Source organism: Engraulis encrasicolus, chromosome 4 (assembly GCF_034702125.1).
Source record: "Engraulis encrasicolus isolate BLACKSEA-1 chromosome 4, IST_EnEncr_1.0, whole genome shotgun sequence".
NCBI classification, from domain to species: Eukaryota; Metazoa; Chordata; class Actinopteri; order Clupeiformes; family Engraulidae; genus Engraulis; species Engraulis encrasicolus.
Window position 1 is genome coordinate 47,580,087 of NC_085860.1, and position 18,467 is coordinate 47,598,553.

The 18,467-nt window shown below is 40.8% G+C and overlaps 1 protein-coding gene across 3 annotated transcripts in view; it reads left to right on the forward strand.

Moving 5' to 3' along the window:
• Nucleotides 1–10,853: 10,853 nt before the first annotated feature.
• cnot4a (CCR4-NOT transcription complex, subunit 4a) overlaps nt 10,854–18,467 on the forward strand; it is a 29,770-nt gene continuing 22,156 nt past the window's right edge. The window contains exons 1-5 of one of the 3 annotated variants that reach the window (XM_063197556.1): nt 10,854–10,932; nt 12,920–13,176; nt 15,642–15,839; nt 17,679–17,765; nt 18,356–18,457. In XM_063197556.1, the coding sequence (XP_063053626.1) occupies nt 13,003–13,176; nt 15,642–15,839; nt 17,679–17,765; nt 18,356–18,457 (561 nt within the window). In that variant the 5' untranslated portion in view covers nt 10,854–10,932; nt 12,920–13,002. Of the gene's footprint in view, nt 10,933–11,029; nt 11,150–12,091; nt 12,795–12,919; nt 13,177–15,641; nt 15,840–17,678; nt 17,766–18,355; nt 18,458–18,467 lie in introns of those variants that run through there. The other 2 variants (XM_063197555.1, XM_063197557.1) reach the window with 2 other exon arrangements.

The following is an 18,467-nucleotide window of genomic DNA, read 5'->3' on the forward strand; positions in this document are numbered from 1 at the left end:
AGGGTTTGAAATGTACAGTTTCTGAAAGGCTTAAACAAGTGTAATCTCATTAGATGAACACAGGAAGGTGTATACAATTTAGGCTTACAGTGATTTCAGTCTTACAGCCATTTCAGTTCAGTCCAGGATAGAGTAGGCCTGCACATACAGTACATATCGGGCAACTCGGATATGCAAGATAGAACAACTAGAATTTGTCAGTGGTGTAAAAGGATGGGCAGAAGCTTAAAGGGACACTGTGCAGGAAATGGTCAAAAAAGGTACTGCAACTATGCTGCTCATTGAAACTGGGCTCTCTATTGCCAAATTTGATCTTTACATGAAAGTTTACTAAGTAATAAAGAAATATTTTCTAGTATGGTCCAAGTACAGTCCTTTTTGCAGCTAAAAATGGCTATTTTGGGAAATTCAAAATGGCGGACCATGGAGAAGATCCCCCTTTTCATGTATGAAAAGTGCAATTTTTCCAGTCATAATGAATACTTATAATTTGATGCTGGTGGTAAGTATTCATGAAAAAGATAACATTTGTGAATGGGTAGCATGAATTCAGGAAATAAATAACTAAAAATCTCACACAGTGTCCCTTTAAAGGCCGAATACACAATGCTGAGTCATCAGCCGGGTTGCCAGGTGTGACTGATGATTTCCAGCCCTATAAACACTCAAAATATTCCTAAAGGTACTAGATCCTACCCAGTTGTTCAAACTAAACTCCATTCATTTCTCTGGTTATGCATTTACAGAAAAACAAACACATTTTTTTTTTACCGACGGACGGTCATCCTATACAACCCAATTGGACAGACCCAATGGAGAAGAAAAGAGGAGAGGAGAAGGGGAGTAGGACAGAGTTTAAAAGAAAAGCCACTCAGTAAATATGGCAGTGTTACTATTAATTCAATACTCCAGAGAGTCAAATTTCATTTCTTCGAATGAGTGATACCCTTTAAAGGTGTACCATGTAATATTTTTTGTAGTTTGTGTCCAGAATTCATACTGCTCATTCACAAATGTTATCTTTTTCATGAATACTTACCACCACCACCTATTTCTAAGTATTCATTTTGACTGGGAAAATTGCACTGTTCATACATGAAAAGGGGGATCCTCTCCATGGTCCACCATTTTGAATTTCCAGAAATACTGTAGATATTGTGAGCTGCAAAACTTACTGTACTTTTGTTATACTAGTAAATACTGGTTTATAATCCAGTCATGAAAAGATCAACTTTGTTAAAGGGGTATGCCACTATTTTGGGGCTTAATACAGTTAAAATCGTTGGCTGGGGTTTATAAAGGTGGTAAAGTGTCTTATTTTTCAAGTTAAGCGTTGTCTTGCTTTAAGACAAGTTAAAAGAGGGAATATGTCGCTAAGCTAGTGAAAGTCAATGGATCCGTGTAGCATTGTAGCATGCTACACGGATCCATTGACTTTCACTAGCTTAGCGACATATTCCCTGTTTTAACTTGTCTTAAAGCAAGACAACGGCTTACATGAAAAATAAGACACGTTACCACCTTTATAAACCCTGGCCAACGATTTTAACTGTATTAAGCCCCAAAATAGTGGCATACCCCTTTAATAGGTAACCCAGTTTCAATGAGCAGCATAGTTGCAGTACCCATTCTGGCCACATTCTACACAGTGCACCTTTAAGTGTTTAATTAACATAGCAAAATGCATAATTAACATTGCAAAGTGCATGTAACCCCTAGGTTTACCCTTGAAATAATAAAAGTACATAGATTGAGTCCTACAGTAGGATAATGTTCATCTTGTAATTATATGAAAAGGAAAACTTGTAGCAGCCTGGATTTTGTTTTTCCAGGAGGAGGGACACAAGATTGTGGGCCACAATCTTTGTCCACAAACTTTTATGACCTGACCAAGCTGTCTGGAAGATGAGTCCTGTCACAACTATTTTACAGCAGTACTATCAACAGCACAGACAGAGTGGAGGAGATTACGTTTCGGGATGAAAAACACTGCCGTTACTCTTCCACTGCAGTCTGATGTCCGGAGGAATCCCACTTTCAATCAGTCTGGTCTTGATCTGAAAATAATAATTAAAAAAAAACAGTAGCAACTCTTCCATCTTATATCTTGAGGTGATAGTCTTGTGCAGATAGTTTACTAGTTTACGTGTATATTAATTGGTGATACTTAATTGTTACTCAATATGACATGCTTGAATATAAATGAAAAGTAAAACAGCATTTTCTCATATGCGGGACACCATGAGGAGGAACTGACCTGCTCCAGAAGAGCCACTGAGTTTTCATTCAAAGCCATCTGGTTTGTGGAGATAATCTTCAGATGGACATGTTGCCGTTTTGCAGCTATAAAAGAAAATATAGACTTAGTGTATGACTGGTAAATGAAGACTTACACCTTTATTTATATTTATTATATTACATTATATTTACATGAAAGATGGGATCAGCAATGGGGAGGCAAAATGCAAGGAATGTATGGGGAAAAAACTGTACGATATCATCTTTATACACCGGCTTGTTAAACAGACTTCCAAAGACATTGCCATTGACATTGCAAAACAAGTGAATGCCATGACCACTGGCCTACCCCCTTGACAGATGAATGGTAGATTTAAGTCACAGCTCAAGTCATCCCATAGGTTCCCATTGTTCAGGTCAACTGCAACACAGTTCTCCCAACTGTCATAGTTTGCCGGTGGTGTTGTCCAGTTCCTGAAGGGATCTTGGCTACCATTTGACCACTCAAATATATCCGCTGTGAGGCCAATCCAGAAATGATTCCCCACGTCATCACCCAATTGGTTGTTGATTTCCGTGTTCGTGCTCGAGTCCATAATAGAGGCTAGGTCTGTGTGGTTTTGCCTGCAATAAAGCAGGGCTTGGTCCCATGGCTTTCGGTCATTTACGATGATGTACCTGCCTTGGTTCTCTGGTGTAACAGAAGTATTAAAACCAAAATGATAATGGAATCAAATGGCATCATGACATTACATTACATATTTAAAGGGACAGTATGTAATTTGAGCAGTTTCTCTCCAGAATTCATGCTGCTCATTCACAAATGTTACCTTTTTCACAAATACGTGCCACCACCATCAAATTTTAAATATTCATTATGACTGGGAAAATTTCACTTTTCATACATTAAAAGGTGGATCTTCTCCATGTCCACAAGTTTGAATGTCCAGAAATAGACACTTTTAGCTGCAAACCTTATTGTACTTTGGCCATCTTAGTAAATATTACTTAATTACTTAGTATATATTCATGAAAAGATCAAATACGGCAATAGGCAGTACAGTTGCAATGGCAGTATAGTTGCAATACCTACTTTGGCTACAATCCTAGATACTGCACATTTACAGCAGCTTTTTAAATAAAATCTGTGAAGAGCTTTTGTTGTTTAAAAAATATATACTCACCGTCAAAACAAATGAATGGATATGAGTAATAACAATCATCTTCACACCAGTAACCACTGATACATTTGCAAATACATGAAAATGGCTCAGGAGTTGGGCTTTTCCACCAGTACGTGTATGTGGCTGGTTGATTGTCTGACCAGTGCAGCACTCTATTTTCGCCCCTTATCAGACCAATCCACACCTTCCCCTTGGGTTGTGGATCTACAGACTCCAGGAGACTCTCTATGGCCACTCTGTTGTCTAAAGTGATCGTGACCAGATCTTCATGAGCCCATCGGCAATACTCTTGAGCTTCTCTCCATGTTTTCAAGTGGTTGACATACTGGTATTGAAACGCCATGTCTGTGTAGGTCCTAGAGAGGCCTGTTTTGAAAAGCATAATAGCAATATACTGTGGTCAGCCTTGTAAGTCTGGTGATCAAATAAAAAGGCACTTTTTTTTACAAAGCATATACCTTTTTTCCTGGTATCCAAATGTTATAGTCTAGTAGAACTTAGTGGAACATAGGGTTGAGGTTTAAAGTAGGCTGTGAATGCAATGTTTATGTTGCTAGTTTAGGTGGTGTAGTTTAACCCATTTAAGTCTAAGGCACCTGCAAAAACACCTGCTGAATGCTTAAGCCCTTTTTGGGAAAAGTTGCCCTCTGCCTATTAAAACCTAAATACCTCAGCCTCCGAAGCACATGGAAACATGAAATAATTTGCCATGAAAAGCTAGGACCTTCATCTTGCAGAATGTGCTCATTCAGCTCTAACACACTGACATTTGATAAACAAAACTCAAATCTCAAGAGCCTGCAGTGTATATGTTGCTAAAGGCGCCATAGGTCAAACAACGTATACACAGCATCAGACTAAAATGGGTTAAGAATCTGCCATTCTGTCACCCATGAGCATTTTATTACAGTAAATGACATTATATACCCATAGAACATACCCATACCCAGAGAAAACCAGTTACATTTCCTTATATGCACACACATCATGTTTGATATAGTCCTACAATTAAACCCATGTTTGTACACAAATCATTCACATTAACAACAAGTAATAGTAATGAAGTAATTAGGTAAAGAACATAATAGTTCACCATAATGCATTCTTGATCTTTTTCTTTAAAATAATTAGGGCTGGGACATTAATGCATTCATTTCGATTAATTAATCAGACAAAAATAACGCGATTAAAAAATAACTCATTTTAATCACACTATAATATAGTAGTTCTGGATTAGACCACTGTGGAGGGCAGCATTTGCCTCATGGTGAACAGTCTGCTGAAATTGAGATGAGTTCTCTCTTCTTTTAAAAATGAACAATATTTTTAGATTAAGCTTATTTATTGTCATTATTCAAAATCCATGTGAAAAAAAAATACTTTTCACTGTTTACAAGTCAGATATTTTAATGAGATTAAAATGTGATTAATTTGATTAATTAATTTCAAAGCCTATAGATTAATTAGATTCAAAATTTTAATCGAGTCCCAGCCCTAAAAATAATACATACCGTAAGCCATACCCCCCTTGATCACCCAATGCCATCTAGGATGCCTTTATAAAATAACTGTCATGTTTGGCATTGATGCCTAATCTAATAATTTTAGTAGTTTAAAATCTAGTCTAAGGGGAAAAACGTGCATACACTTACAGTAGATAATAATAGCTTTTATTGAAAAAATAAGAAGCACCCTTTCCCCTGACACATCTACACTACACTAACTTGTGTAATATGTCAGACACATTGAAGAAGTGTGTGTGGGCACGGGTGCCGCGAGGGGGGGAAAGGTGGTACAGATTCTAAGGGCCCGGCAGCACTGACAGGGCCCCTGGAAGGATGCCGATAACATAATTTGTCATTTTGGGGGCCCAAAATTTGAATCTTTCATGGGGCCCAACATTTTTAGCGGCGCCCCTGTGTGTAGGTGAAGTTTCAGTTTGTCCTGCCCACTTGGGATCTAGGGCCCCTGTGCATTAATCCACACCAATGATACAGTTCTAATGACACCTGCCTTGATAAACAGAATATGTATTTTTGGTGATGCGTAAATGTAAAATATATGTGCGCTATTTTCTCCAGATGCTAGGTTTGAATACCAAACATGACACACTTATTTTACAAAAGGCATTCTAAATGGTATTAGGTGATTGTAAAGGCATGTGGTTTATGCCTTTTTTTAAAAGAGGGTGCATCAGGTTCACTCAGATTCAGGTGCACCCTTTGACTGACCATTTCATTAACTTTCTATTTCTTCTAGTATATTATTGTATTATTTTTAATTATTCATGTGCAACATCAGGTGTTATTTCATTAAAAAAACATGATGACCTTGTATATAAGGACATGTAGCTGGTTGTCTATGTGCATGACTTATTATAGTAAAATAAAAAAAAAATGCTTTCAAACTACAAAATTCCTTGTACATCATTCCCAAATTAATTCCTTTTCCAAATGAATAATTTGTATGAATGGAATTCTGTGCAGGACATGTGTGACTGATTGCTATAAGTCCCAACAATACAAACTGAGAAGTGGTTGTCCATATTACAGATTTTGACTTCTCAAGTCTGAGTTACTATTTGTTCAATATTTTATCTGACTATAATTGTACCACAAATCTCTCTTCAATTTACACTGGGTCAACTCATCAGCATACACTTAACATCAACCTCTCAAAATTAGCAGAAAAATTACAAAGAGGAAAACTGCATTAATAGATATGTTCATTGCACTTATCCACTTACCTAAAAGAAGCAACAGAAACACGGTCTTGTCCATGGTTGCTGTATTTTGGAAACCAATACAGACTTGCATCACTTACAATATGTCTAAGACTTGATTTTACTGCCATTCAAATATTACACACATGCTCAAACCACATTTGCAAATAGTCAAAATCAGTCACATTTTTAATTTGACCTTGTGGGCTTAGTTGACTGATCTTTGTTCGCTACAGCCTAAGTCTGATGCAAATCTTAAAAATGACAGAACTATGCAGTAAGTGGTGAATTGGATAAATAAACACTAAAATGCATTGCTCATCAAAACCTATTGAAGCGTTCCAAGCTATAGCCTACACGACCAGATCCAAGAGAACGTCAAAGACTGTTCAAGAAGGATGGACAAAAGAAGATGGAGGGAGGCTCAGATATTCAGAGACTGGGCTGGGAGAGAGCATGATAGAGAGGATAATAAAAGAGCAATGGAGAGAGTAGACAGAGTGATAGCAGAGATTAGGACTATGGAGGTGGAGACGCTGAGAAAGGAGGCAGAGCATAAAAAAATAAAGGAACAAGGATGAAAGATGGAGCATCTGCTGGAAATGACAGGAGACTTGATGAGAACGTGAATGAAAAAGGAAGACATCGAAGTTAGAAATGAGAGTGGGAAAATAAGCAGAGACGAAGAACAAAAGAAAAGTAGCGTTGGAGAAAGCTGGACACACAAACACTAACAACACCTTTTCTGGAAAATTGTCTATGTTCAGAAAAGTATCTGTACTTCAACTTAGCAGCATTGCTCCACCCTGAATATAGAGACAAAAATAAGGAAATACACACAGTGTAATAATAATGACCAAAGTTTTCTTCATACGTTATGTTTCCAAAGACATTTCATCAACATGTAACAGTGTTAGAGGCACTTCGATATTCACTATGCTGCCCCCAGTGGGTGACCGCACTAAGCAAGTTCAGAGGTACAACCCTGTCTCTCTGGTTCTGAATGAGTAAGAGAATGAGGCCTATTAATGTTGCTTTAAAATAGCTAAATAGTAATGTTACCTCATTGACTGGACAACCAAGAGGAAGTGGGTGTATAAAAAAATATATAGGCTAGTAGGTCACCTCGTATTTGTATAGTGACAATAGAGGCTTTTTATCCTGTTGTATTCTATTCTATTCTATTCTATTCTATTCTATTCTATTCTATTGTAGAACACTGCTGTGAAATTTAATCTGAACAGGAAATGACAAAGAGCAACTCTTCAATTTCAATCTCAATTCAGAGAATTCTGTTAGTGAGAGGCAGTTATTAATTGTGCTTTTCCATAAGGGAGTAGATGATTCGTTGCTCTTTATGGATCCTCTTTAAAGGTGCACCATAGAGGTAGAACATACTAGTGGTGACATGGCAATTTGTGACAGCACTGGGATATGGCACCATGGCGCCTCTCATCTTCTGTAGGTAGTCACTTTCAGTCAATGCAAGTCAATGGAGAACACGCCCACCCCTGTCAAAAATGGACTAAAACTTTTAATATGAAGTAAGACATTAATCAAAGACCAGATTTGAAATGTCAGGCTAAATATCTACTTAAATCATATGAGTCGATAAAATACATGTAAAAATCAAATTATATATATTATGTACATATTGAGCGACACACTTCAACTATTGTCCTTGTATAGTGTGTTGATGGATACTTTCACATTCTTAAGCCATTTTTGACAGAGGTGAGAGGAGAGCCTCCTTCTCCATTGATTTCCATTTCTCTGGTCTACCTACAGATAATAGGTGCAGACGAGTTTGTTGCAAGCGTCCATGTTGGGAAGGCACGCGAGCGAGAACTTGTCACGATTTGGGTGGTATTAAATACAGCGCATTTAAAGTCGGCCACAAATAAGCACGAGACGATGAGCTCGGACCAGTTTGATCTACTAACACACCACGTGTGAGGAGTGGGGGGACAGGTGGAGAGGAGGAGCTGAAGTGGGGAGCAGTGCAAACTTGTGTTGGGGTGTGAGACAAGACTCATATGCACACGTGAGTGAGTTGTTGACCAACCAATTCATTGGAGCGTGACCTCGGAGGCGGTCTGCAGACGAACATTAAGTGCATTCGATTTCTCATCAACGCATACATGCGCATGTAGACAGCAATGCACTCTGGATGAAAATACTGCATGACGGTTAGATTTCCTGTCAAACTTCGAAATTTCGTCGATGTTGCGTTGACGAGGTGACATGTCACATGGTGTCAAATTATCGCGGGATGAATGCGGCTGCAGTCAGATCTTGCAACCTCTGCAGTTGCTTATCCCCTTCAACGCTCGTCTGCGGACTGCCTCCGAGGTCACGCGCCCATTAACTGGTTGGTCAACAACTCACTCACGTGTGTATATGGGTCTTGTCTCACACCTCTACACAAGTTTGCGCAGGTCCTCACTTCAGCTCCTCCTCACTGCCTGTCCCCCCACTCCTCACACGTGGTGTGTTAGTAGAGCAAATCGGTGCGAGCTCATCGTCTCGTTCATATTTGTGGCCGACTGTAAATGCGCTGTATTTAATAACACCCACATCGTGACAACAAGTTCTCGCTCACGTGCTTCCGTCAACGTTGGTCGACAGCAACAAAGTCGTATGGGCCTATTGACGGGGATAAGCAACTGCAGGGGTCGTAAGATCCGACTGCAGTCGGATTCATCCCGCGATAGTTTGACACCATGTGACATGTCACCTCGTTGACGCAACATGACCGAAATTTTGAAGTTGGACAGGAAATCTAACCATCATGCAGCATTTTAATCCAGAGGGCATTGCTGTCTGCATGCGCATGCAGGCGTTGATGGAAAATCGAATGAGGCTAATGGCCGCCACAGATTGCTGTGAAAAGGGGGGCGGGGTCACCTCTAGTCTAATGTTCTACCTCTATGAGGTGCACTGTGTAAGATTGTGGCCAGAGTAGGTAGGCTATTGCAACTATGCTGCTCATTGAAAATGAACTGCCTATTGCCAAATTTGAGCTTCATGAATAGTGAGCTTTATGAATATTGACTAACTGATAAATCAGTAGTTATTAGTAGTAGTTGTATTAGTATGACCACAGAAAATAAGTTTTGCAGCTAAAAATGTCTATTTCTGGAAATTCAAAATGGCGGACAGTGGAGAAGATCCCCCTTTTCATGTATGAAAAGCGCAATTTTCCCAGTCATAATGAGTAGAGTAGAGTACTTGTATTAATCCCGAGGGAAATGAAGGTGTCAGCTTATATAGATACATAAATACAAGACATAAACAAAGACCTTATACACATTATTGCACTTGCAGTAAACATATAGCAAAATCTGAGTATAGCAAAAAATGCCTTACATCAGTTAACATACACACACCCACACCCACACTCTCTCTCTTGCTCTCGCACGCACACACACACACACACACACACACACACACACACACACACACACCTACTACACGTTATCACACTGTAGTAAACATAGCCCATATTTAGGACAACAGCCTTTAGCCTTCCATCAGTTCACACACACACACACACACACACACACACACACACACACACACACACACACACACACACACACACACACACACACACACACACACACACACACACACAGTTAAGGTGATTGTCCTGGGTTATTGTCCTATGTAAAGAGTCTCAGTGCAGTTCAAATGTCCAAAGTATTACAGAGCGGCTATCCCAGGGTATGAGGAGTTATGGTATAGTGTGTAAAGTGACTTTTCTGGTACTGTTCTGTTGTTAGGCAACACTCAGTGCAGTAAGGTAGTGCAAGGTAGTGCTGGAGCTTGTGCCATAGGGATGGTGGGTGGGGTGTGACGTGCAATTCTTCTTCAGAGAAAGCAATCCAAAAGGTGGGAGTGTAGATGGGTGTATGTACGTTGTGTTGTCTGTGTGTGTGTGTGTGTGTGTGTGCGCGCGCGCGTGTGCATCCTCGCGTGCGTGAATGGGGGTGGAGGGGGGTGGTGGTTGGTTCATGCAGTCCAGTCACCAATGATGATCTCATCCAGTGTATCCTTCTTATTCTTCTGTGTGGTGTTGAAGAGTTGAATGGCCCATGGGGACAAAGGACTTCCGCAGTCTGTCTGTCCGGCAGGGGATGGCACGAAATCTGTAGCTTTACAGACTCCTCTGACTGGCTAGAAACGGGTGCAGGGGGTGACTGTCATTGTCAAGTGTGGAGTCCAGTCTGCCCAGGGTCCTCTTTTCGGCTGTTGAGCTGAGAGCCTCCAGTTCCATGCCCACAGACCCAGCTTTATTCACCAGTCTGTCTAGGCATCCAGCATCCCTTTTCATAGTACCACCCCAGCAGGCAATAGCATAGGAGAGGACTAGCCATGACAGACTGGTAAAACATCAGCAGAAGTTTGTTGCAGACTTTGGATGAATAGGCCTACTTACATTTGATAGTATTCATGAAAAAGGTAACATTTGTGAATGAGCAGCATGAGTTCTTTAAATAAACAACTAAAATATTACACGGTGCATCTGTAAGATTTAATTTAAATCCAATCACAGGTTTGCAGGCCTGGAGGGAGATGCTGTTGTTGATTATGTAAAAACTACATTTCCCGTAGGCACGAATGCTTACGTCATCAAGACGTTATGGCTCGTACGTTTGTCTACAATCTTTCTAGGTTTTTAAAAAGTCCCTCCAAAACTTAGATCAGTAAGCAGTAAAACTATTACGCTTACTACCCTTGGCTCTGTCAGTAACTGACGTGTTGTGCATTCTGCTGTCTCTAAAGGTAACGTACATGTTTTAGCTAGCAGAATAGCCGGAGAGATGTTTGCGCAACCTCAGTGTATCACAAGTGTGTACTAGTTTCCCCCTCCTCATTTCAATGTAAGATGGTGGCAAGAAGCATCTAGCTACCTAAAGAAGTAACCTAGCCAGCAAGCTACCTAACTTAGAGATATTTAGTTGAACACATCTCTGAGAAACCTGCAACGTGAACTGCTTAGGTAGGTGTTAAAGTAACTGGAGACGAATTCCACCGCGCTTCGTACACACATCTGACACTTAACTGTTCAGCAATTTCCGCCTAAATTGGTGTGAATATTGTTTGGAGTGCAATCCTTGCAATCAGAGTGAGTACGGTATCTGTAAACTATTGATCAGCATGGCCATTGGGATGGATTATAGTAGGACCCATTTTCCCATCGACTTTCTAAATGCGTGCATTTACAACATAGATCTGACTTTATGGAGTAGCTAAAGGTTGACTGAAGCCTATCCGCCAATGTTGAGATTAACGTCAGTGGGAGAGTCCCAGGCGTCGGCATAGGCCGCGTAATTGTAAGCGGTGAGGAAAAGGCTGTTTTTATTCCATGGGATTGTCGTTTATGGTCCCAACACGATTAGTAATTTACCCACGCGCATGGTACAATGTATGTCATTTACAAAGCTCTCGAAATGACTTTAATATGCCTTGTAGGATTGTGTTTGCTAGCTGTATGGGCAAAGTTAGCATGTTAGCTAACCTTATCCTGCGAAGACCGCTGCCATACGTCAGTTGCCCAAGCTAACATATCATTAGCCTACGCTCTTAACCGGCTTTTGACACATTTGTTGTGTTGCCAACTGATTGTGAGTTAAGCAGTCGAACCTTGCAACAACATTGTTTTTCCGTATGGGAAACCACTGACTGCAATCTGGTATAGTATGTGGACTGTCTTTACTGTAGTTGCACTCGCCAAGCCCGCTAACAGTGGCTAGCTTCGTGTTAACGCGTCATGAGCTTCACCAATTTTAGATCAGTCGCTGACCTGGGCAAGCTAGGTGCGTGATGCTCGCGACAATGCAGATATTCACTGGTTTATGTACACATGTGCATCAGACACTGTTGCCTTGTTGTTGTTAAACTGGAAATATATGTTATTTATATAATCGGTGGCTTGCATGACAATACTTAACTGTCAGTGGCGTCTACTAGCTAGCGTGTGGCTAACCTATCTTGCTATCCAGCTAACATTACTGTTATTGCGAGGGGGATTGTGGTATGTTCTCTTGGGTTGTTTCTGTGACATTATTTCGCCACAATCGACATCAAGGAATTAAGCATGTATGAATTATTGCTCTCGTTGTGCAGCAATTCCAAGCAATATACATGGTATTATTGATGCATGCACTGGAAATTCGAGGATGCAATTATTTACATAAAGCAATCGGTGTTTTGATAATACAACCGTCGTGTGCAATGTTGTCATCCTTTGTGTATAAACTGTTCACATTGCACTACATTGGCAAGTCATGCAAAGTGTCATTTTTAGCTTGAGCTGTAGGCAACGGTTGCTCTGTGATTGTAAGCAGATTTAGTGTGTCACCTTTCTGCAGCTTCTGTATGATGCAGGTCAATCACGCACCTGTCATTTTGAGTCATCCAATAATGTGTTTTTGAATGGAGTTTACCATGCTAACAATATACGTTTACTTGCTGGTGCCCAGTTGTGATATATGTGATCATAAACAGGCTCATCTTGCATGGAGATGCACATAAGGGGAATCATAGTGATGTCACCAAACACATGCATTTTACTGATAGTAATAACTGCCCACCATATCAGAAACATCATCAGGGAGTTATTAATTAATAACAAATCGAACGGAGTAAGTGAAATGCCACAAATTATTTAAAATCTTTGCGTTTTGCCCCCTTTCGTGCCATGGGCAACACCAGTAGCTGTCAGGTGTTGAGTGACAGACTTGTTTTTGTGTTTTACTTTGCATTCAAGCTCAGCCTTTCAAACCCTTGCCATTGCTCACGGCATTATACCATTGAGAGAGAGCCATCAGTGACCACCACTGTGCAATCAGGATGTCTCGCAGCCCTGATGTGAAGGAGGACCCCATGGAGTGCCCCCTGTGCATGGAGCCGCTGGAGATAGACGATGTCAACTTCTTCCCCTGCACCTGCGGCTACCAGATCTGCCGCTTCTGCTGGCACCGCATCCGCACAGACGAGAACGGCCTCTGTCCTGCTTGCAGAAAGGTAACTTTGGGCTCTGAGCAAGAGACTGACCTGAGTCTTTGCATGTGTGCTATAAAAACTAAAAAGATGAGATTCCCATACACAAAATGCTTTGTTTTTGTGGCATTCATGGTTTTATTAATAGGACGGTGAGACAGAGAGTGACTGGAAAGCAGTTTGGGAGATACAGAACGTGGAAAGATTGGGAAATGACCCTGATTTGAACTCTGATCCACAGATGTGTGGCATGGTTCCTTGGCCCACTAAGTCACGGTACCCCTCAAGAATTGGGTTCTTTAGGGTCTCAGCCTGCTGTACTATTTGCAAAAGTGCAAACATTTCAGGTGACCCCAGTTCTCTAGGACAAGAACCTAATGAAGATGCTCAGCTTCCTCAGCAAGGAGGCTGCAGGAGCTCGTCTCCCTCTGCTGTCATACTTGATGCAATAATTAATAGATTAGAATGTGATATTGACGGCAGAGTAAACAAGAGGTCCCCCTTTTTCTCAAAAGCCAACTTGGATAATTTATGGAAGATTTTTTGTAAGTCAAGGTAGTATGATGAGGGGGGGGGAGGGGGGCTGAAGTGGTATCAGAGACCAATCACTATTGTCACTGGAAAGGCTGTGTTGTGCAGTTTCATGTGAAATATATTAGAACCCCTAATAGTAGGCTTTTTTTTTTGGTGAATTGTAATGCCCCGTGTACATCAAGCGCTACCAACGCGACCCAGGTAGCTGAGGTGGTTGAAGAAGTTTCGCCATGAATTTGATTTATTCGCTCTGGACGCTGCACTGACATGTTTGATTCAGCTAATCACATAACGGCTTTGTCTTGACAGCCTGGGACATTCCTCGATATGAAAGTTCCAATTGGTTTTCGCCGAACCGCGTCATAGCGAATTCGCTTAAGATTAGCTTGAGTTTAATCGTCAAAATTCGCCCTGGTCGCTCAAGAAGCTTCGCTCCTGCAGAATTCGCTCTGGTAGCTTTATTCGCCTTCCCTCCATAGAGAAACAATGACTTCCGCCGTGCAGGTCGCTTAGTTCGCCTTCGATGTACACGGGGCATAACAGAGGCTAACTCGCAGAGTTGGCGTGGAACGTTAGTAAACCTCCCTCCCAAAGCCTCATACAGTGTTGATGCCGTTGGGCTGAGGGACTAGTCCTTTAGTCCAGCGGTATCGTAATGTGCCTCCCATTTTCAAACCGATGTAGTTGACGAGGTCGAAGGTTTGCAGCCCCGAGGGGGACAAACAGGTGCAAGATGACCTCCGTCACAGAAGCCGCCTTAGAGCTTACCTTCACAACATAAAATCTTAATCTTTTCAATGGGCCTTGTCAAGGTGATGGTAGATGTACCGGTATGATGTCAAGGTGGCCACCTTAACAAAATATCCAGGGGGACACCCTGTTGGGTATACTCTACTACAGGACTGTATGGGAAGTGAAGAGAGACTAGACTAGTAGAGTGACATGGGGCAAGGTGTTGATGCGAATACTGTATTTCTCACAGGGATATTCCAGAGCTTTACATGGATGCAATGACTTCAAAGTAATGTTGATTCATCTTCAAGTTAATACCGTGTTTTGAATCTTGTGGGGAAGTACCCAGATGTAATCAGTAGTAAATCCATCTCTTAATTACTTAAAGGCCTACTATCCTAATTCCTGCATGTTTTGATATATTGTTTTTACACCAGAGAGGAATGACTGTTTTTCGTTTCCCCTAAGTGGACCTGGAATTGCAAGAATGTATTAAGCATTTCAGCTGAAACCACATTAACATGAGCATTAGATAAGACATATTCACCTGAATATGTCATACATTCATGGGCATGCACAACCTTAGATGATTGTAACTTTACAATGCCTATCAAATAAAGTAACTGTTTCATGGCTTCTCGGGTCATTTAAATGTATTTTAGAATTATTGTGGTTTTATATAATTTATTTTTTCTATTTTTTAATGGTATTTTGTGTCTTTGTTGCTGACATGACAGTTGTGAGTGTGACGGGCAGAGAATAGGAAATAGATGAGGCATAGTTGGGACATGACCTGACTCGAACTCGGGTCCCATGGCCATGCAAGTCCCTTTTTGGCTCAGCAGCACCCCACCACCTTCTCCCACCCTGTGTAACTAATTCTTTGTACATTGAGGAGAACTATCTCTCATGAATGGGTCATGTTATACTTCTATTACCTGGTGTTTTAAAGAGAAAGTAGTAATAACCTTGCATATCCTCTATAGTAAACACTTTATAAAAAGAAATTACAAACTTTGAACTTAAATGAAGTTGCAGGGTTGATATGCACTATAGTCTTATTTATTTACATTCTGTTTCAATAATTCTTTCTTTCTTTTTTTCAAGCACATTGAATGACGATTAAGTATGATGATGTGCTATATAAATAATATTGCTTGATTGATTGATCGATTGATTTTGATCTACCAACACATCTTATCCATCCACCCATTTCCTGATAGCCCTACCCAGAGGACCCGGCGGTCTACAAGCCCCTCTCACAGGAGGAGATCCAGAGGATAAAGAACGAGAAGAAGCAGAAGCAGAACGAGAAGAAGCAGAAGGTGACGGAGAACCGCAAGCACCTGGCCAGCGTGCGCGTGGTCCAGAGGAACCTGGTCTTCGTGGTCGGCCTCTCACAAAGACTCGCAGACCCGGAGGTGAGGATTGTCCTTGCTCGTTTCCTCACAGAGAAACTTTGCTTCACTCTCGTTGATTTTGAATGGAGGTGAAATTTTCGCCTTGTAGGGCGAAGGTGGGGTGAATTTGCGGAGGGAGGTGAATTGGAGTTTGCGGAACGGAAATTAGAAATTAGATGGTCTGATAACCAATCAAATAACCGTGTGGTGTGCTTTGTGTGTGATGTGTATATCGGGTGGGAGTTACATACATTTCAAGCAATCATGGCCGTAAGGGGGGCATCTGCTATCTTTATGGATGGCTACGATTATGGATAGGTTATTTCTAGCTAGTTTGGTTATAGCATGCATTTTTAGTCCATACAGTTGATTCTGTTGCCCTTGACGAAGCTCTGATCTTAAGTTGTAAAGGGATTGGCTTTGTTTCTTTCAACTGTTTCTTTATTTTTATACACATGCTTTCGAAATTTTAGAAATTCAGTGGACTATATCACATGTGTTTATTGCTTGTCCTCATCTGGAAGTGCTTTGAATTTCAGGCCTACCCCAAGTGACAGCAAATGATTAATACTTACTATATCACAGTTGGCTGCCAGTCTCTTCACAGAGAAACCGCACTAACGGCAAGCAACTAGAGCTGCTGAGGAAAATATCTTGCCTTATATATTCAAGAAGCAATTAACACAGTTATGGAGACTGTGGCGACTATCTGTCAAATGTGGTGCCATCCTTATTAGTCATACTGTTTACATTGCCTTCACTCCAGAGGTGCTAGTGTAACATCAGCACTGTCTTCAAAGCAAGTCACTTTCTTTACAGTAACGTTACGATTTATTTTTATTAAAAAATATATTTTTTTATTGATATTTCCAAACTCATTTAAATGGCAAGTGATTTGGATGAGGTAGTCTTATAAATTACACCAAACTCTACCGGGGGGGAAAAAAAAAAATTACCTGGCGGCTTGGTTTAACCTTGCATTATAGGGGATAATGGTAGCTGGGCTATATGGAACATGGCCTGGTTCTGTCCTCCAATTACAAAGTTCTGTCTTGTTTTGAGTCTGGCGAGTCATTGCGATGTGCTTCGCACAGTGACTTTGCATATGGTGCAAGCCCAGACTATACATACAATAGACCAGTGGTTCCCAACCTTTTTCTTCAGGGACCCATATTTTCACCATTGTAAACGTTGGTGACCCAACCGAGAGGATGATACTCTGATACTCTGTTTCCTGCGAAAACTCATTAGTTATAATTTTATTACTCAATTTGTCTTTGGTCAAATATATAATAAATGTTTAATGTATTACTTACATTTTGTTGCTTCTATGCATTAGTTTTAATGCTTTGTCATTTATTCAACATGGGCTATATATGGTATTAAAATAAAACCCCTTAAAATCAAGAGGGCTTCGCGACCCACTGTGGATCTTTGGCGACCCGTAGGTTGGGTCCCGACCCATAGGTTGGGAACCACTGCAATAGACTATACTAGGGTGCATGTGCAGCACTTGTGAATTTGCTATGCCATGGGTTATTACAATGCTAATTGATAATTATTTTGAGGGTGCTGCTTCAAATGATAACTTCAATATAACAAAAAGGGGCACCCCTTGCACTTGATGCGTTACAGCAGCAGTAATGGACAGGTCCGATTCCATCCTGTATAGAAGACAGAGACTGCTTTTAAGTGCTCCGCTAAATGTATTATGGTATGCCATTCCACTATGAATTAACCAGCCACCCTAACTGAAGGCAGTTTTTGTGAAAACACTGACTGCATTTGACATGCTGTGTCTTGGTGATTCCATGTTGTAAACATTACACATGCTAATCAATATGCTAACCCACTCTGCAGGTTCTCAAAAGACCAGAGTACTTTGGGAAGTTCGGAAAAATCCATAAAGTGGTCATCAACAACAGCACATCATATGCAGGTTCACAGGTGAGAAAGGAGTGATGTCTGTTTTTTGCAACAAAAGCGTTATGCCTTTGTCCCAATGCGCTTTTTAAGGGGCCTAAGTCAAACCATATACAGATTCACAAGTATGGAAAGGATCAACTAACTTGCTTTATTTTTTCTCAATACATACTAATGTGCTCTTTAACCCATTACCCAACCTACAAGTCTTAAAAATTAACAGAATTTTCAGTGTCGTTAAAGGTAAATATGCATAGATGCTGAAGCTGTTCGTAAAGGTTTTTGTTGCACAGACATTTCCCAGTCTTAATGGGTAAAAGTGTCAGACATTTTGTTATCTGTATTCTACAAGATGACCAAGGGATGGTTCCAGAAAAGTTTGTTTTGTGAGAAGTCCAGCTAAATTAATTCTGATCCAAGTGGTAGCTCTCCCAATAGAGCAGGTCGTATTGGTTCATTCTTCTAACATTTTCTACTTTTAAAAACCTCTTCTGTAGCAGAATTTCTACTTGCGTTGAGTAACCATAACCAGGCAAGTATCTAATTAGCCCTGCACTCCGGAATAACACCCAGACCCCTGAGATGGAATATAAATGTCCTTGTGTTGTCCCCAGGGTCCGAGTGCCAGTGCGTATGTCACCTACCTCCGCTCAGAGGATGCCCTGAGAGCAATACAGTGCGTTAACAATGTGGTTGTGGACGGTAGGACTTTAAAGGTGAGAAGAG